This window comes from Anguilla anguilla, chromosome 14 (genome assembly GCF_013347855.1).
Source record: "Anguilla anguilla isolate fAngAng1 chromosome 14, fAngAng1.pri, whole genome shotgun sequence".
Classification (NCBI taxonomy): Eukaryota; Metazoa; Chordata; class Actinopteri; order Anguilliformes; family Anguillidae; genus Anguilla; species Anguilla anguilla.
Window position 1 is genome coordinate 12811278 of NC_049214.1, and position 20705 is coordinate 12831982.

The 20705-nt window shown below is 40.2% G+C and overlaps 1 protein-coding gene across 4 annotated transcripts in view; it reads left to right on the plus strand.

The window, feature by feature from the left end:
- The window catches only part of hapln1b (hyaluronan and proteoglycan link protein 1b), a 28459-nt gene extending 14388 nt beyond the window's left edge, over positions 1–14071 (plus strand). The window contains exons 1-5 of one of the 4 annotated variants that reach the window (XM_035390092.1): positions 953–1220; positions 2311–2458; positions 8523–8885; positions 12819–13121; positions 13729–14071. In XM_035390092.1, the coding sequence (XP_035245983.1) occupies positions 2344–2458; positions 8523–8885; positions 12819–13121; positions 13729–14018 (1071 nt within the window). In that variant the 5' untranslated portion in view covers positions 953–1220; positions 2311–2343 and the 3' untranslated portion in view covers positions 14019–14071. Of the gene's footprint in view, positions 1–952; positions 1221–1355; positions 1682–2310; positions 2459–8522; positions 8886–12818; positions 13122–13728 lie in introns of those variants that run through there. The other 3 variants (XM_035390089.1, XM_035390091.1, XM_035390090.1) reach the window with 3 other exon arrangements.
- The last annotated feature ends 6634 nt before the right edge of the window (positions 14072–20705 follow it).

Genomic DNA, 20705 nt, shown 5'->3' on the forward strand with positions numbered 1-20705 from the left:
TATGATTTATATACTAATCATCAGGTCAGTTTATCACGGCACTGTGTAATAAACTAGACACCAGCTTGTTTTAGCACCATACACTGTAATAGTAGTTTGCGGTATGTACTGTATTAACTAGCAAACGTACTTATCATATTGCAGTGTAATGACATAAACCTACAGACCATCTTGTTATTGAAAAAAATGCTATATTATCCTAAAAATGAATTTATTTTTTAAAAAAGAATGCACTGTTAACCTGAAGCTCATTTTATCACAGCACAAATTCATATTCTACAGACAGGCCTATTACAGGCCCACTCGAATAAACCATGGGCTAATTTATCATTGCACCGTGTAACACACACACACACAGATTATCACGGGCACATGTGCACATAGTTACAGCATATCTTTGCTGACATTGATGTCCCTTTTAGGGAGCTGACGTGTACATTCCCAGACATCTGGACTAAGCTAAAAGCCAGCGATTGACATGATGTTTACTCTGGTTACTCTTTGACTCTGAAATACTGCTCTCCAATGATGATTACTTGGCATCATTTATAAACACTAATTACGGGTGACAATTAGCAGCTCTCTGTTTTTTTTAAAGTTACTTCCAGGGATAAAAAAACAAAATGATCAATAGATTATTTTTTCCAACAACTAGAAACCAATAAACCCCACCCTCAACCCCCCTTGTCCAAGAGTAGACAAACATTGTTTCTCTCAGCCATACGTACATCCAATCTTACCAGAAAAAGAAAGCACAACAAAACAGTAGAAATTTTGATAAAGGTTTTTTTTTTTTTTTTCCTCTAGAAAGAAGTCCTGTTGGTTATAGCTGATGATTTTTTCGGACAAAGAAGGGGGGAGAGTGAAGTTCCCCAGCTATAAAAACTCTTGTCGTAATAAAGCTCGGAGGGCTGGTTTAACAGTGCAGATCTACACAGTGTCCTCCCTCTCCTGCCTGATGTTGCGTGTCCCTGCACTGATGAAGGGCTGAAGCTCTGCATCGGCCCTGCTGCAGAGAGAAACTCAGTTTTGGTTCGTTTTCTTTTGTCTTGTGCTCTCTTTTTCTCACTCGCTCGTCCTCCTCCTGCAGACATTGCACTTCTCAAGGAAATTCCGTTCGTGATGCTGGCAACTCTCCCCCAGGATAGAGAACGTTTGGTAGCCCTGTCCTTTTCTTATCGGCGTCAGATCCCCGTTTCCTAATTACTATTTTCGAACTGGTGGGTTTGAGGGCAGTGTGTGTGTGTGTGTGTGTGGGTATTCGGGGGGTGGGGGGTGTGTGCGGGTTTTTGGTGGGGGGGGCGGGAGGGGGGTGCGGGAGGGGGGTGCGAGGGGGCTCCTCTGCAGCGCACTGCTGTTCTGCTGACTGCAGAAGCGCTACCTGGCACAGAGCGTGGGTGCGTCAGCATTCTGGGTAGAAATGAATGAAAAATCAATGGGCATGACTGCAGAGCGAGCCCACACAACTGTAACCTAGTTTGCGCACGGCTCTCCGCACGCCCCGAGCAGGTGCATGTGCTCTTTAAGATGGTAAGTTTCCCCAGTCGCCTGCCCGCACAGCCTGCTGTCAGAGGAGAGAGAGGGAGGAATGCCGTAGTGGGATATGCAGCACCAGATGTGGGATTCTGAAAGTTTTCTTCAGGTTTCGCAAATTCGTCTTTGTGAGGACGAGCAAGTTATTGTAAGTTGCTCCGTGAAGCAGTTCTTTTTCATTGTTCTTTTGGGTGATATATTGCATGCTGCATTGAGCATTAAATGCACAATTCATTACCGGAAGAGCTGCCTGAGTAATGTGTGTGTGTGTTTTTGTACTTTAGGGCTGTGATATAACTCATAGATTTTATTCTTACAGGAACAGTGTAGTGTCGGCGTAAGTGTGTTGCGCTATTCTCGGCAGTGCTCATTCTTTACTGCTCCATTTATTTTGCCACTGATGACATTGAAGGACAGGGCGAGGAACTGCGTCTCTGTCGCGCAGGGAGACAGCTGCAGGAAAAGCACTCAGATTGCTTTAGGATGCATGCCCTTCATGTGCCCCCGCCCCCTCCCTCTCCCCCCAGGGGGTTAGAGCACCTCTCTGCACATTTAGCACAGAGCTGTCCGTGCCAATGCTCGGGCAGGGGGAGGGGGGATCCGGGAGACTTCTAACCTTGTACAATTGGAAAGAAGTGACTTTTCTTGTAGTTTTAAACTTTTTGGTAGTCTTTGCCGTCTTCCTGCTGTAGAAAGGATGCGATCCTGTGATCAAAGTTTTGTGCATCGCCCATCTGCGAAACAGACCATCCCCTGTTTCTCACCCTCCTTTTGCAGTGAAGAAGCCCCCCCCCTCTTGGTGCTGCAAAGATGAGCTCCCTACTTCTCTCCAGCTTTCTCCTCGGCTTCATCTCCCTGTGCCTGGCCGACAGCTTTGAGCACGCCTACAGCGACCTGGAGCACTACAGGACCATCTACATCTCAGGTAGGAGGAGGGGAGAGCTGGGGGAGTGCTGGGGGAGAGTGCTGGGGGGGATGGGGTTTGTGTGAGCACAGGGTACAGGACAGAGCAGGACTGCGGTGAAGCACTGCCTCTCTCCCCTAATGCAGCAGCCAAAAAAAACGATGCCACTGTGCATCTCTACCACTGCACCATCACCTCAGCGGTGCTCCCAGCAGGGTCCTGAACCCCCCCACCCCACCACCAACCACCCCCCCAAACAACACTAACCACTCCCCCCCCCCCCCAATCACCACCACCACCCTACCCACAGTGTAAGCTGAGCACTAGCCTGCTTTACTACAGGCGATGAATAAATGATAAGACAGCGGCGTCTCGCTACTCTCACATCCCCGCATTATCTGTTGGCCGTATCCTCTCAAGTTTGGCGTGTGTTCCACTGACTTTGTGTCACAAAAGCAGAATGTGGTTTGGATGTGTGGTTGACCTTGTGATGCAGATGGTCTAAAGCAATCATAAAGCTATATAAAAAAATAAACCTCAGTTTCTCTGGAGTTTTAACAGAAAAACAATGCCCACTGTTAATGATGATTTATGTTTAGCAAAGCTTTTTACATTTTAATGCATTCCCTCCTGGATCTTCCCTTGATAGGTTCTGCCATACAAGAAAACGAAAACAACAAATAACAAGGATTGTTTTTGGTGGAGGGTAATCTGATTCCTACAATATGTGTAGTAATGCTTGTGTGGGCCAATGATGTCATCAACCTGGGCAGCTGCCATGACAGAGGGAGTTCCCAGGTTCTCGTGGGAGAGACTTGCTGACTAGTGGACTTTCACATTGACTTGCTGACCTCTTCTGCAGCTTCAAATTCTCTGCATCATGTTTTAAAGGGGGGGGTTCATTAAACTTGTTTGAGCACTTGCTTGAGGCCTGTAGTGTAAAAGTAACTGATTGTTGAACAGGGAATAAATCCAGACCTGTGCAGTGTCATAACACACCTTGAACATGCCTCAGTGTTCACAACGTGAGGACATCATGTCCATGCTTAGACTCAGTTTGAATGGCCGACAAACGTTCACTGTGACCTTGGGGATTTGTTGTTACAAATGGGCAGATGGTTCAGATTTGAGCTGAAGAATAAGAGTGCTGTTTTCCCGATGACCTCAAACATGGAACTAGCTTCAATTCCCTCGATCTTGTTTTCCTGTTAGTTCAGGTTGCTGTTCCACAGCTTGCCCAAGCATTTAGGAGCTTCTTTATGCCCTGTACTTTTTTCTTTTATATATATATATATACATAATGAATTATTTGAAAAATAATTTTATATGCCCTTCAGCAGTGGGTGTTTCGTGTCACTCATAGCACAAATGTAATTTTTGTGCTATTCAAAAAATGTTATGAATTACTTCACATTTTTAGTGTGTAGCGATACCAAATCACTGGGGTGGTTCTCTGTGGCCTCTGTTCCCTCCTGGAGCAGCAGATGTTTCGAATCAAATGAGAGAATAGAATGTTACTGGGTGAAACTGAAATTGCATGATCACGAAAGGACAGTTAATGGCTTTTTAACTGACTAGAGAATTGCATTGCACTGTATTGAATGCGTTTATTTTACACAACATTCTTCTCCTTCCTCTATTCTTTCTCTCATGTGCTTGAAAAGGCTGTGATGGTTTTCCCTAAAATGGGGTATACAAAAATTGAAATGCTAGCCTAAAGCCTGGAATTATTTAAACAGGTTTTTTTAAATAAACAAAGCACAACATTAAATATGAGACCTTAAAACCTGCAATGTCAAAAACCTAAGCTGTGCTCTTTATTTTTAAGGTGGAGTTGTGGGATGGGAATTCTGCAACTGCTCTGCATTGCACCGTCTGATTACTCAAGGGTAGCTGTGGTAGATCGGATGCTTCCTCTGTCTCTCTCCTTGTGTTTTCTGAGCCTGGCCAGACAGTCACCTGCAGGCAGAGGCAATGCCTCCAGCTGCGTAGAACTAGTGGGATATTGCCACTAATTACTTAATGCCAATATGCGCCACTGACTTATTTAATTAACAAATGACCTCTATCCAAATTACTGGTGGTGCCATTACTGCACTGTAGTTTACAGCAAGGTTCCAGCATCTGATATAGTAGGATTTACGTTCTGGGAATGATGGATTTAAAATCACTCTTGGTCTCCTCGTATCGTAGAGGAATGTAGAAAATAATTGAGATGTAGTATAAAATGAATTCAGAGGAAAATTATCCTTGAGAGATCTAAACCTCTTAGCGCAAAGCCCCTCGGTCGGCATGCCGGCATGCCGAGATTACTGAATTCAGACGTCAGTGCTACTGCAACCAAAGTATGAGTTAAAAACAGAAACGCTTTGTTTTAGTTTCATTAGTAGATGGTACACGACAACTATGCCGAATACGGAGTTTCGCAGCGCCACCATTGTCGCTCTGGTCGTTCATTTAACACGCACCCCCTCCCTGCAGTCTCATTTGCAACTACACCCCCCACCCATGACATAATGGACAATATTGTCTGTTTGGGCATTCATAAAAATATTCTTTCACCACTCAAAAATCGTATTTCATCATGGCAACAAGATAAACCCGACAATAGCCCTAAGATATGACAATACAGCAGTGAAAACGCTGCTCAATGAATAATGAAATGAGAAAGAAAAAGTTTTCAAAAACGATACCATGTCATTCTACAGTCAATATCTGGGACTAAATATTGAATAGATATACAACCTTAGCGTCGGTTTTATGCGTAGAGATGTCCCTTTTGAGACTGAGTGGTCATATATTGTCTTGGACAATCCGTTTATGAAATATACGCGCATTTGTGATGCCTGGGTACCTTCAAAAATAGCTGTGTGTAATACCACACGTGTTGTTTACGGCGTTGTCGCCCTTTTTAGTACAGTCTGGCTTGATTGACAATTTATTTATTCAGTAGGTGAGAGTATAAGCTTTCTAACAATGTATAACATATCTAATTTTGCTTTTGGAATAGCGTTTTATAGGTCAGCATAACCGAAAATGTTCTCATCATGGCATTCACATACGCATTCACTCTGTGGTAGCAGTAAAAGACACTGTACCTGACAAAATGCTGTTTCGTAATTTATTGGAAAATACTATTATTATTGAGGACTTCTGAACATAGCTAAGCCATATGTTTGCTGATAGACCTAGCTTTTAGGTACTGTGCCGCATTGTGTGACAATATTCTTGCATTATTCTTTAATCTGATATCAATGTTTCATCTTAAATCTTCTTAAGGGGCTCATTTATATGCTTTATAATGGACAAAACGCATTTTATTCAATTTTAGAGAGATTTTGGATATGTTTCTGGACCCCTAGATATTTTAGACCACAGTACTGATGGAAAGCTTGTAATTCCCACTTGAAAATGGTGCACAGTGAGTTTCTTGAGTCAAAACAGTTGATTTGTAGTGAAATACGTGAATATGTTGTGATTTACAGCAATGCATAATTTAAACATTTTGGATAGATTTGGAGACACTGGGTACACTGCTTAGTTTTTGCTTCATAGATCTATAGTAGTTCTACATATCCACCCTTAGATTTTATGAACTTGTGGTCAAGAGGTTTTTGATCCAAGACATGTGCAGTTTAACCTGCTGTATATATGCAATCTCTCAGTATTTCATTGCAAACTAAATAAGAGTAAATTCATTTTTGATTTTTTTGCCTAGACAATTGTATTTGGCACTTTATTTCTTCCAAAATTATATATATAAACGAATCTAAGTGAGTATTGTTAGTATTGTAAATGGTACAAATGTCTTGCTTCATTTAAGCCATTTTTCAAGTCTCTGTGGTGTTTACATCTGGAGTTATAACGCTTTGAATAGGGTACCCCCTAAATGGGCAAGAATTGGCCAGATTTGGCATGTGCACTAAGGGGTTAAAAGGGTGGCCATGTGAAAATGCATTATTTAAGTAAATTCCAAGCATTACATTACATTACATTACAGGCATTTGGCAGACGCTCTTATCCAGAGCAACGTACAACAAAGTGTATACAAAGTGTAATACAAGCAGTGATTCAATACATTTTTAACATCACTCAATAATGCTGTTCTTTGTGTACCATGTGTACCATGTGCAGTGCAATGGGAAATCTCAAACAGTGATAAAGACACATTAAAGTGAGCACAGTTCCATGGCATTTCAGTTGTGTCTTTCTTAAAGAGGTCTACTATCCTACTAAAATAAATCAGTACTGCTCAAATATGATAACTTTAAAAAATGTTTATGTTAGATTTATGAACTCTTGCAGGTACTAAAATATTGGTGAATGCAGCATAAATGACTAGTGTTTTAATTATTAGCAGGAGGTAAATTAGTAAACTATGCTGGCACTTGTGCTCTTGCATAATTATCTATTGATTTATTTCTTTTTTCTTAGCATTTGAGACACACAGGTTATTGATACAGTAGTGTTTCAAATTACATGATCGTGAAATTTTTACACACAATTTATCTTATAACTGACCAGTGGATGTATCAGGTTGTGGAAGGAACTCTCAATATGATGTTTAATGTGCTATTGTCAGTAAATATGTTTCTTTGATGCCCTTATTGCTGTCTTCCACATTTCTTTGATATTCATGGTCAAATATCTAGCCTCCTTTTCCTTACTGGAGAGGTCTAACTCATAATCTAGATATAACCAACACATTGATCCCTCTATCACAACATTGTTTCCTTCCGGAGTTTAATATACTGTATAAGGAACAACCATCTCATAATTGGTACATACGTGAAAACTTTTGATTTTGAGTTGCATTCAAGGTTAGCCGCCATAGCCGCCTGTTATAGTAGGTACTGAAGTCCTTTGGTCAGCTTGGTCTTTGTAGCTATTTTTATTCAGCAGAGCGACATTTCTATAATCAACTGCATATGCAACAAACATAATCATGTTTATGTGCTGTTCATGTTTTATTAATGTTGAATAGCCTAACCATGAGAATGAAAGCTTTTGTTTTCTGTTTAGAGAAACGCGACACATGGTCAGTGTTAGTCGTTTCATGCTGAGGCTGCCAGCCGAACAAAATGTTCTTTGCAAATTTGCTTGATCGAGTAATAAGCGCTCCATCTCATGGAAATCTTACCAAAATTGTGCTCCTTCCAATTTTCTCTTGTGAGGAGAACGTTAAGAGAAGACAACCACGGAATGTTTTAACTGAAGTGAAGTGTCAGCTGATGCCAAGTTTGATAGCAAACGGGTAGAAAAGAAAAAAGGCCCATAGTTAAAGAAAGGCTCCTCGGGTCTCACTTTGGGATTAGGAGTTGAATACATGGCATTTCACATGATTGAGGATTCAGAACCTTTAAGCTCCAGCTCCTAAGATGGTGCCTGCTGAAGTGGTCCAGAAGATGGGCTTATGACCAAAAGGTTGCAAGTGTGATTCCCAAATTGGACTTTCCTTCTTTACCCATAAGTCTTTAACCTTCCACAAAAACGGCTTCCATAAAAATAAATAAATAAATAAATAAAAAGTGGGTTTTTAAGGAGGTAAAGTGCTTACTTGCTGGGCATGAAAATTGAACCCTTGTTTTATTCTCTCTACAATGCAATGAAATTACTGCATTTCCAAAAGACTGTGCCTCTTGGCAAGGTATAATGTCCAACTATAATTTTCTTCCTAGCTACATCACCCTGCCTAACAGGCATGTTTTTAAAAACTGTAAGCCAAGCCAGCTGCAGTGGAAGACAGCATCTGCCAAGCAAATAATGTAATATAACCATGATCTCCATATAACCACCCTCTAGTGAATGTCCTCCTTTTGGACAATACATTAAAATTAAGTTAAGTATGTTGCCCTGGAGAACGCACAGTCAAATGGTTTGGTGCTTAATCAACTCTGAGGGAATACATTTCGCTCTCCCTATTGGCCTAATATGAACTCGTTCAGATTGAATGAATACTCAACATTTTACTAATTGTACTGTTTGCTGAACCAGTAATATGATTATGCCAATCTTAATTTTCAATATCATACATTGGCATGTCTACAGTACATAACCTTCCCTCTGTGGGTTTTTTAAATTTCAGAAAATGGCCCCCGCCTCTCAGTGATGACAGAGCAGGCCAAAGTGGTGTCTCGCCGTGGAGGTAATGCCACCCTGCCCTGCAAGTTCATCCGTGAGGACACGGCACCCCCCAACCCCAAACTGAGAATCAAGTGGACCAAGTTGACCTCTGACTACCTGAAGGAGGATGACGTGTTTGTGGCCATGGGCTTCCACAAGAAAAGCTATGGCAGGTTCCACGGAAGGGTCTTCCTCCAAGGGTCCGGTGAGAATGATGCGTCCCTGGTTATCACCGAGCTCACACTGGAAGACTACGGCAAGTACAAGTGCGAGATCATCGATGGGCTGGAGGATGGCACTGGGGTAGTGGCCCTGGATCTACAAGGTAATTTCCCAGCATCCCACTGTCATTTTAGACCTGCCTCTGCTCACTCACCTGTATTAGAAGGTGTTTCTCATATCCTGGTGTTGGGCACCAAATATCCTTGCATACATTACTGGAATTGAGGACGTTATGTTGACCACATTCTCGAAAGCTGGCAGTGAACCATAGCTGAACAACTTCATGAATAAATGAAAACTCCTTTGTCCCTCAGAGGGAAAATTTACATTTCACTGATAACAATTTTGCATGACAAGCACAAAACATGGAAAGCATTAAAAATAATGTTATTCAACTTGAAGCAACCATACATCGCTCAGGGGAGAGGGTGGTTAAAATGAGGAACACAGGTTTCCGCTTTGGTTTTGCAGGGTTTTCCAATGACTGATGCTCTCACTTATTGGCATACATATATTCTATCAAGAACATTTGTATGTACATACCTTTAAAAATATATATATTTAAAAAAACATCGGCAGTTGACAATATATTGGATTGAGCATGAATTTGATCAATGTACAATATTAAGGTGTTGTTCAAGGTTAAATGACGTGCTGTTGTAAGAAACCCTTCAGACACACCAAAAAACGCATCAAGGTCACCAAGTGAAATAAACCAGAACTTATCATGTCATGGTCACCAACTGTAAGAAACCCCTCTGACACCAAAGAGGAAGAATCTGAGTGGCGAAGGAATATGTTTAATCTTTCCTGGTGCTACTGGAACAGGATTAATTTAACGGCATCTCGATTATATGACACCAAAATAGTGTTTTAACCTTTCCTCTGTGCTAACAGTTATGCATAGACAGAGGAGACTGTTTTCTGCCAGTCATGTGGCTCTATACAGATTGCTATCTATCTTGGTAGACGCGGACGTGCCTCTGGCTTGTGTAGACTACAATTGTATATCCTGCTATGACACTAATGTATAGGCGAGTGACTACGGGGTGCAGATATCATGAGTTCTATGTGCATGTTGGGACCATAAAACTGCAAGGTGTGCAGTGGTAAGAGTTGGAGAAATGCCAGGTTAAAGTAAATGCAATTTATTGTACAGTGTGTTAATAATGGCAATATACAATGGTGCAAATTGTGTGTGTAGTTCAGTGGCTATATGTATGCAATGCATAGGAGACCGTGTTGACGAGGTTTCTCGAACCATTCCATGTTTCCACTTTTCCTGCTAACTCCCTGTCACCACAGTAAACAGACTGTTTTCCTTTGGGGTCTGATAAGAAGCAGACTTCTGTGAACTGCCCTACACAGTGTAACACAATCATATATGCTGCTTAATATTGTACAGTAACAATAATAACACTAGTAATATTACCAAGTGTACTAGTGCCAATTACTTGTGTCACAGCAGGAGATATTTGAAATAGCTGAACACTATTAATGTGCTGCTGTTCATGGCTGTGCGTGTGTACATACAGAATTATAGATTAATTAAATGCACAATTAAATAATATAATGACATGGTGACTCAGTGGTATCCTAGTATACTTGACATGTTCAAGTCAGGTGGTTTTTACCATTTAGTATTTTGTTATACAGTACTGATGTTTAAAAAAAACTAGGCGTTCGGTTGTGCTATCAGGGTGTTTCAGGGAGAACAGCAACCACAATGCAGCATTAAAATCATCTGCACTCTTTCTCTGTCTCTCACCACACACATAGTTGTGAAGAAAAAGTATTTCTAATCATAACTTCGGATTAAAAAAATGCTACTGTGAAGGACATGATGGTGGTTTTTTGCATGCGCTATCACTGACTAAGATGGGGGGGGGGGGGGAGGGGGGGGTCTCCAATCGATCCAGTTTACACATGATATTGCACTTTCTGAACTGAATCCTCTCAGAGGGACAACCCCAGAGCACCCACAGTAATTAGCCTTCAGAAACTCACCATACATCAGCAGCAACGTATTCAGTAAATAGTATAGAAAAATGAAATATATTCTCTCTCAAATTCCCTGACAGACTCCCACTAGCCTCAGCACAAACACTGTCCTGGAATTGCAATCATCCAGAGACATGCAGTAACACCTACACTGTGATCAGGCTGAAGCCAATGCTGGAGTCCTTTGCTGCTTTAATGGTCTCTGCGTTCAGTGGGGCACCAGCGGAGGGAGAAGCCTGTATGGTGGACATCAAGGCACAAAACAAAAAAAAAACCCTTTGCTCACTCAGAGAGATTGTGTTTTCCAAAACAAGCACTTTGTTGAGCCTGGGCATCTACTGTAAGCTGCTAGAGTAACTCCCACTGAAGCCAAAAGGCACTGCAGCCAAAAGGCAAACCAAATCCACAGAGGATTTTTACAGAGATCTCTTTATAAAAGAGTTGGCGTTGACATCTCTTTTTTACTTTCTACCTCTTTACAAGTGATACTCAAGAGACTCAGGTGACAATTTCAAATTGGGCAGGACAAAAAAAAGCTTGGCCCAACCAGCTTTGACTGGGGATCAGGTTTAATCACACTGTAATTTGCAGTTATGGGCCAGTGGGAGGATGAGCCTTAAATAGAATTAATTCATTTTCACATATCATGCAGTTTTAACACTGTCAGTGCATACTGGCCTCAGAAGAGTTTAAACATTCTTTTTGAGATCTGGGACTGGATTCAGACATGATATGTCAACCAATTGCCCACTTAGATAAATCAAGTCAATCAACTTTTTACGTTTGTTAATTTTTATGTGCTGAAATTGTCAACCATCTCCGTGAATAAAACGAACTCAACAGTTGGATTTAATTGTGAGTTAATGTTAGGGAGTGATTTTTAATGAATCCAAGTCTTCACATTAGTCTTTTTTTTCTGGTGGGCACAGTGCACACTACTTTAGTTACAATAAAGGTGCTATTAATTTAGGCTACCACCCAAAATATTTAAATGTTCTTATGTGCCCAGTGGGAATTGTAGCTATGCTAATGTCTTGCTATGGTATGCGCAAAATAAATAAATGAATGACCTTTTTTTTAAAACTGATTGTTAATTGGTTTTTACCGTCATAAGGGCATGTTGCTGTGGTTACTCGGTAACGGATTACCGGCACAGCCAAATGGCCTGGTCCAAAAGAAGCAGTCTTCATCACAGGAAAACATGATTCTTGTTTACCTTGTAAATCATTTTTAACAGCCTGTTCTTGTACTGTAGGATCTCGTGGGTGCTATATTTAGTGGACCTTCCTGCATTGGCTGCTGGGAAGAAGTGTCACACTAAAATAACTGGAGGTTGCTACCCCTGTGCCTCTGGCTCCACTCCAGCATCATCCCCTAAAATACAAAATCAAAGGTTTCCCATTTTCTCCAAAATAAAGAAACATTGAACAACTGTTCATTTCACTCTTGCAAATGTAGATAATCAGATCTAACATAGCTCTTGTGGAAACCAAATGGACTGCAATATAAGAATGTACATTGAAATAATTGGTAGCATTCCCAAAAACATTTTAAAGAATGTGTGAAAATATATGTTGCAAATATTGCAACATAAAATATATTTTTATATTTTAAGATACATGCCTACTCACATGTTTATATTCCAAATGTCATGAATCTGCTGGTCAGTCAGTATATTAATATAGCTTGATGTTGTAGCTCTTTATCGTGCCTTTATCATGCCTCACTTCTAGTTTGATTGCCATAACTTTCCTGACCTAGCCCATGTTTATTCACTGAACTTGACTTGATGTTCATATGAATAACTGATACTTAAGGAGAATTGTACCTTACTGGACCTGTGTTCTCTAGTTGTTCCAACTACTTTCGGTATGCACTTATTGTACATCGCTTTGGATGAAAGCATCTGCTACATAAAATGTATGCAATGTAATATAATAGATATAATATTTGCAGTATAATTAGAGATATTTAATGTATGGTATATCCTCAAACATGGGGGAACATTCATCCACACCTGCATGTAATTTGGCAGGGATTGTGTTCCCCTATTTCCCACGGCTGGGACGCTACAACCTGAACTTCCACGACGCGGAGAAGGCTTGCCAGGACCAGGACGCGGTCATAGCCTCCTTCGACCAGCTATACGACGCCTGGAGAGGGGGGCTGGACTGGTGCAATGCAGGCTGGCTGAGTGACGGGTCCGTGCAGTACCCCATAACCACACCCCGGGAGCCCTGTGGGGGCAAGGACACCGTGCCCGGTGTCAGGAACTACGGTATACGCGACAAGGAGAAGAACCGCTATGACGTGTTCTGCTTTACGTCCAACTACAGAGGTGAGCCTCAACCACAAGAATCCTTACTTTTTCTATGAAATAGAAGATAAACTGAGAGCAGGAATTAATTTACAGTGCTTTACCTGGTTAGGAAGGGATATATTTCTTCTGTTCCCCATTCAGAGATATCCACTTCAGCCTCTGGCCCAGGCTTCATATACTGTAACTTCAGTATGGTTCTTCTACAACTTGGTTTAAGACAGTGGTGCTGGAACAAGTTTCGAAGTGGGGGGGGGCGGGGGGGGGGGGGGGGGGGGGTGTCAGGGGGCTAGAAAATTGGCATGTTGAAATGACGTCAAGATTGACAACAAGGTTCTGCACTTTGATGCAGATTAAGTTATTAATTGTATGTGAAAGCTTGACCTTTATCATTCACCGTTATCATTTGTTACCATCAGAATCAAGTATTGCGCAATGTGTAATAACTACAGATTAACAAATGTACTCATCATAGAACATCATGAGTCCCTGTTATCTAAAAGTGGGGTTGCCGTGGCAGAAAGTTGAGGAGGTGGTATGTTATGATGTTAGAATGTGGGGCTCTGCATGCAAGTGGTTTTTTATTTGTTTATTTATTTTTTTGGTAATCTTTTGTCATTTTCTCCAGGACGATTCTATTACTTGATACACCCAACCAAGCTGACATATGATGAGGCCGTGCAAGCGTGTCGGAAGGACGGCGCTCAGATCGCCAAGGTGGGACAGATGTTTGCGGCCTGGAAGCTGCTAGGCTACGACCGCTGCGACTCAGGCTGGCTGGCCGATGGCAGCGTGCGCTACCCCATCACCCGCCCAAGGAGGCGCTGCAGCCCCACGGAGGCGGCCGTACGGTTCGGAGGCTTCCCCGACAAGAAGCACAAGCTCTATGGTGCCTACTGCTTCAAGGCCTACAAATAATGCAACACCTGAGCAAAACAAAACAAAACAAAGCAAAACAAAAAAAAAAAAAACGGCAGAACGAAACACAAGTGGAAGCTAGACTTAAACTAGTATGAACGCATTCAAACTGTGATAACATCCCTTTTGTTTTCTAATACCATAGTAAGAAGGTGAATGGATAATCGATCATTTTCATACAGTAATGTACACAACATTTTTGTAAACTGAAACAGAAACTGAAACAAACTGTTATTTCATTGTTAATCATTCTCAGATATTTTAAATTAATGTAATTTTATCAGAAGGTCTATATAAAATAGTATAGAGGAAATTGGGGTGGGAGAGAGTGGGAGTGGGGCCGGTTGGGTGGGGAAGAGGGTACAGGGCAGATAAAAGCATGGAGTCACATCAACCCGGTATCCTCCCAGAATCTATGTAATTCTATGAAATCGGGCATATATTAGCTTGGGGAATTTGTTTGGACTGGACAAAAAATAAAACAAAAACAGTAAAGCTTCTCAAAGTGGGAACTGATATGCTTGGGCACTTAGTGTTGTTGGTTTTCAATAAATTTGGCATTTTAGTACATGTGCAAAATTCTAAATGGGCAGAAGACGGATCGGTATTGAAGTTTTTTTTATGTTCAGAGACCTTGGACTTTATGTACAAATTAGCACAATAAGTAATAAGCACCTTTGTTGTCTTATATGTAACATCTCTTTGGGGTGCTATTATGTGTGATGTACTATGGTCAAACTTTTGTGTATTTTGTTTTCAAGTAAATTGTTATGTCTGTGGACCAAACTGGTATATTTATATCATTATCATATTACTACATACAATATGAATAAAACAGAAAAGCCATAGATATATAGGATTTGCATTTGTCTATTATCCTGTACTTTTTTCAGACAAAGAGGCATGTATTCCTTTGTTCCAGTGTTCTCTTTTATTGTAATATATATATTTCTTAAGATTACATTTTCTTCCATGTTGTCACTTTTGTCTGTTATATGCAGTGCTCAGCTGTGTACCCAGTACAGTTAATAACAAAAAAAATGTATGTACATGAATGGGTAGTGCGTGGCAGCAAATCCAGCAATCATTTAACTGAGGACAGCAAAAGAAAAAAACAAAAGCTATCAACTACAACTTAGCAGCACGGTATCAAATATATTGTTCCCACTGCCTATATATGTCATCATTGCTTTGCAATGGGAATGAATACTGTCGACTCATCCTGAGTTCTGAAATGTACGTCAAGCACTTGGGGCTATTACAAACACTGGAACTAAAGAGCTGAGCAGGGTCTCTGGCAACAAGTAATGTGCTGCTGATGATTAATTTCACTGCAACTGCTGACTGCATTAAATTATGGTTGGCACAATTGGTTTACACAAGTCTAATGTAGACAGATGGCGGAACTTACCCCACCTTCACACAGCGAGCAACTTGGTCGACGGGTCGCTCAAGTGTTCTAGGCTGAGGTAGGGGCAAGAGTTTCCCATTGTGTCCTCGTGCAGCTACACATTTTTAATGAATAGAGACATTGGCCTTCACAATGTATCGAAGATGTATATTTACCATATAGCCTATCCTTTAAGTTGCTATAGTTACACCTGATAATTATTACCTGTTACTGCACTCTCGTTAGTAAATAGACTGCATTTATATAGCGATTTTATCCAAAGCGCTTTACAATTGATGACTCTCATTCACCCATTCACACACCAACAGTGAAAGGCTGCCATGCAAGGTACCAGTCAGCTCGTTGGGAGCAATTAGGGACACTTCGACACGCCCAGGGCGGGGGAACGAACCGGCAACCCTTCGACTGCCAGACAACCGCTCTTACCTCCTGAGCTATGTCGCCCCCATCTCTCTATCTGTCTCACTAGCTAGCTAGCTTGTGAGAGAGATAGATTGTTAGCCATAGCTAGCTAGTTCACCGTCTCTCTAGTGGTGTAAAACTCAACAAAGTGTTTTCGGGTTAATGTGACTGATTTTGGTTGGGCAGGCAACATATTTGCCATAACCTATCCTTTACATTTTTAGCTGTTCTATTACAATGAGTGAAGCCATGTGGAACAATTGGTATCATATTGGTTAGAAAAATGGGGAGCGAGGAACCTGATTGGCTGTTTAGTCTCGGGCAACTTTTCTCTGGCAACTTTTGTCTCTTAGTTGCACAGTTGTTCTGGTCACTGACCGTCGCTCAGCTTAATAGAAATTAAATGTACTTTTGGCAACTGGTCAAACAAATTGCTCGCTGTGTGAATGGGGGGTATTGTTCTTCTTGATTTTCCATTCCCTCTCTTCTAGTCCTAACAGGCATTAATGGTGCAAAATATAAGACAGAGGGATACTGTGGTGCTCATCGGTTCGTTTGATACTCGTTGTAAAGATATACATTTCAAAAACATGTATAACAATAATCTGTTGTAGCTCCCATGTAAGTATCAGGTTATCTTTGAGTAGCTTTCCTGTGACAGTTTTTTATTGATAATACAAAGGCAATCTAAGCAGTGTATATCTTGAACTCAGGGCAGTTACCAAAATCAACTGCTGGACAGAAACAGACCTTTTTTTTTTTTTTCTTTTTTTTAAAGCAGCTTAATATTTGTTAGTCATGAAAAAATTCCATAATCCTCCCTCCCAAGTAGGCTACTTAGGTATTGTATTTTTTTTTTTTTTTTTTTGAATCGCATTTTTGGAAGTGTAGGGTAAGAAACAGGATTCACTGTCTGATAACATTTTAACCCTAGCCACTAGGAGTAGCCAGCAGAAAATAATTTTGCTATAAAATAAGAAACAAGAAACTGGGTAAGAAAGGTGCCAATACTGAGTTCTTGTTGCTGATTGTGCCCATGCTAGCTTAATTGTGCTTGCTTTTTTTTCCCCATCTGGCAACTCTTCTGGTAGAAACTGGTTGACTGACAGAAATGGGTCGACTTATCCCAGGCAACGTAATTTCAAAAAATATGCTTGAAAGCCATGACACACAAAAACAAATATTTATTTTCTAATTTGTTTTGTGTACATAAAACAGTACTTTGTCAAAGTATTGTTTGTATCTATGTAAAATACCTTTTGACCCAAAGTCAACTCAAAAAATAAAACAACTTAAAACAGAAATTGGTGTAATTGTATCTGTCCTTAATCCTTGTGTACATCAGTGTTTTCTCTGATTGTATTAATATTTGATTATCTTAAGAACATGCGAGCAACTGTTTAAGCATTCTTTGTGGTTACACAAAGAACACTGCAGGTTTCAGAACGGAGAAAAAGATCACTTTAGGGCAATATGCATATTCCAGCGGTCGATGATTCACTACTGTATCTTTTGGGTGTTATTGCTCATTGTGTTATCTCTGTGTAGGGACATTTGCATAGTCTCCAAAAAACACAAACTACTGCAGTGGCTCAAAGGAACTGTCATAAATGAAAGCCCCCAACTGTTTCCTGCCTGTCTGAGCAGGCTGGTTCCTACGATTCTTAATAAATTGTATGATGAACATCAGAACGTGCTGACTGCCTAACAAATAGACAATATCTAACAAAACCAACAGCAAAGCTGCTTACTTCACAGAAGATAAGTAAAAAAAAGTCGATGTGAACCCCTGACGTACGCTACGTACAAATATACCTGCTGACTAGAGCAGGTGGATTTTTTCGCATCGCAATGTTCTTTTATGAATTGATTTCACATATGCAAATGATCACTAGGGGGTAGTGATGCCTCACTAATGGTAAATTCAGCTGGTAACTCTCGTTTATGATAGGAAAATGCTCTGTCATGATATCATCGGCCCATAACACCATGTTAAACCTGGGGGTACGTTTTATGACTACCTCAATTTTAAAAAGAAAAGCTAAAATATGAACATAGTTTTCATTCCCATGGCACACAGCAATTGGCCCAATCTACATGCACTAACACAGATTCCCAGGAGGTCTAAGTAAACACACAATACTTCAACACAAGAGGGACCAAATTCTTCCTCCAGTACACTGAATGGCCAATACAATCATTTTTTCCCCCAAGGGGCACTCACAAGGAGTAACTTGGGACAGAAAGATTTTTTCCTAACCTAACCATAAATCCAAACCCTAATCCTAATTGTAATCCTAATCCTGACAATAACCCAAGCCTAATCTTCATTAGAAACCAAAAATATAATTCTAGTCCAAGGAGTTCTTTGAAATATCAGATTCTTGCATCAAGATTGATGAAAAACAACTGAAATATAATCAATTAAATGAAACCAATACAAAGTAATGTGTTTGAAGTCTTTTTTTGTTGTTGTTGTTGTAAAAAAGTACTTAATTGGAAAAAAAAATCCAATTAAGTATGGTTATACTTGTGAAAAAAATTTGGATAATCCAAAATGAAGGACTCTCTCATGTCTTAACCTTTTCCAAAGCTTCTGAACACATCCGGAATCTTGCTTCAACCATATTACTTCCCATTTTCCTAACCCTAAATGTAACACTAGCCAAACCCTAATGTGCAAGCATGGTTTACCTAATGGACCCATTGAGTCCAGGCCCAGGGGCCAAAAATTAATTGGGGCCGGGCAGCAGAAAATCAGGCCCAACAAATCCGGTTGTATTATGGGTGCTGTTCTTCTTGGTTGAATTCTTCAGCTGATAATGCACATTTCAGGCAAACTGTTTCCTTAGCATTTTAGCTTCACAACAAAAATTTAGGCATCCATGCATTATTTGAGAATCAATACACCAAGCTGGTTCTGAGGTTTCTGTTAATAATGTATCCGATATTAATGTGTCTTCGCGTCATGCTATATCGAGACGGACACATGTTTCCATTGGACTGTTGCAGTGAATTTATCTTTTTTTTTTTAAATCTGCAATCTCTCTGTTTTCAGAGTTTACAAATTGCTTTATGTTGGGAAAATTGGTATTGATTTAATGTTCTTCGCTTACATGTGATAATAGTTGATTTTATTAGTGCAGCTGAGGACTGGGTAAACCTGATTTTTTTTTTAATTTTTACTTTTTTTTTCTTTATTTATTTATTTATTTTTGCCTGTTTCAATGTGAAACAATCAAAATAACTGAGCAGTGCTCAGCTGGTTGCTAGTCCAATTGTAAATAAAAGATCAACTGTATTATCATATGTTACATAATGAGTATTATACCTTATCGGACCTGTGTTTTGTAGTTGTTCTAATTACCTTCAGTATGCACTTACTGTATGTTGCCTTGGATAAAAGTGTCTGCCAAATACATGTAATGTAATTTAATGTTGGCATGTGTGTTGATATTCCTACCATGAGTTTAAACAGAAAATAGACACAAAATAATGTATTAAAATGGGTGGCCTTCTTTGGTGACATAGAGCATGTACAAAAAGGTAAAAGTCTTTACAAAGCATAATTCACAAACATCCCAGACATTCACATTATACAATAAAGTTATGATATAAATACAAATACATGTGCATTTTAATGATAAAACACAAGACAAAAAAGAAGAAAATAAAAGAAACAAACAAACAGGTTTAATTAAGGACATTGCTGGTGGGGACGAGACAAATGAATCGGCTTGAATCCCTTGAGCAACACAAGTTTATAAAAAGGTTTCAGTGTTGAGCCACAGATGGTTTACTGATGGACACAGTGAGTTTGGGGCTTTGGTTTCCAAACTAAGCCCAGACTACATCATCTACATCTTTATGAATGAATGTGACAGCACCATCTTTATTACAATGGCATTTTGGCCTCAGTTCAAGTCTATCCTCAACATGCTTTTCTACTGTAAAAATAGTACCATTATTCAGCACTTCCATAGCATCAAGCCTGGCACAACTGATGAAAGGCATCACTTTAGAATAAAAAGTGCAGGGCATATTTTGATTCATCATTCTAATTAAAGAACAATCACATTTAGGATAAACTGTAATGAGGCCTTGTGTTTTCACCAATCACCTGTACTGCATAAATATATTTCTGCATCTCTATCAAAAATGTGCCATGTATATATATGATTGCTTCTCCAAGATACCTAGACATGTGAAAAAGTGTTAAAATAAATTATTTGCAGCTCTCATCAAAAGCAATTGTTCAAGTCTCTCTGAGTTTTTTTTTCCACATAGTACATTCTATTAATCATGGTTTTAATACATTGTCATAAAATAAAAAGTGTAAATACAGCCTGAGCAGCTTTCACACATTAAGACCCTTGGTTATTGGCAAAGCAAAGTCACTTTTAAATATGAAGGCGAAATAGTAGTTTTCTATTAACATAGCAAGGAATTCACCAGCAGCCATACCACCACGCACTCTGCTCCTGCCGACTGGCTGAAGCTAAGCAAGTGTAGGCTTGGTTAGTACTTGGATAGGAGACCACCAGGGAATACTAAGTTGCTGCTGGAAGTAGTGTTGGTGGGCCAGCAGGGGGCAATCTTCCCTCTGGTCAAATAAACCCCAATGCCCCAGTGCATTGACGGGGACACTGTGCTGTAGGAGATGCCATCTTTCGGATGAGATGATAAACCGAGGTCCTGACTCACTGTGGTCATTAAAGATCCCATGACACTTATCGCAATGTGTTGGGGGTTCCCCGGTGTCCTGGCTAAAATCCCAGATCTGGCTCTCACAAAAACTTGCCACCGAATCATCCCCTAATTCAATTGGCTAAAAAAATGTCCTCTCCCTCCAGTGGAGCTGCTCAGTGGCCAAC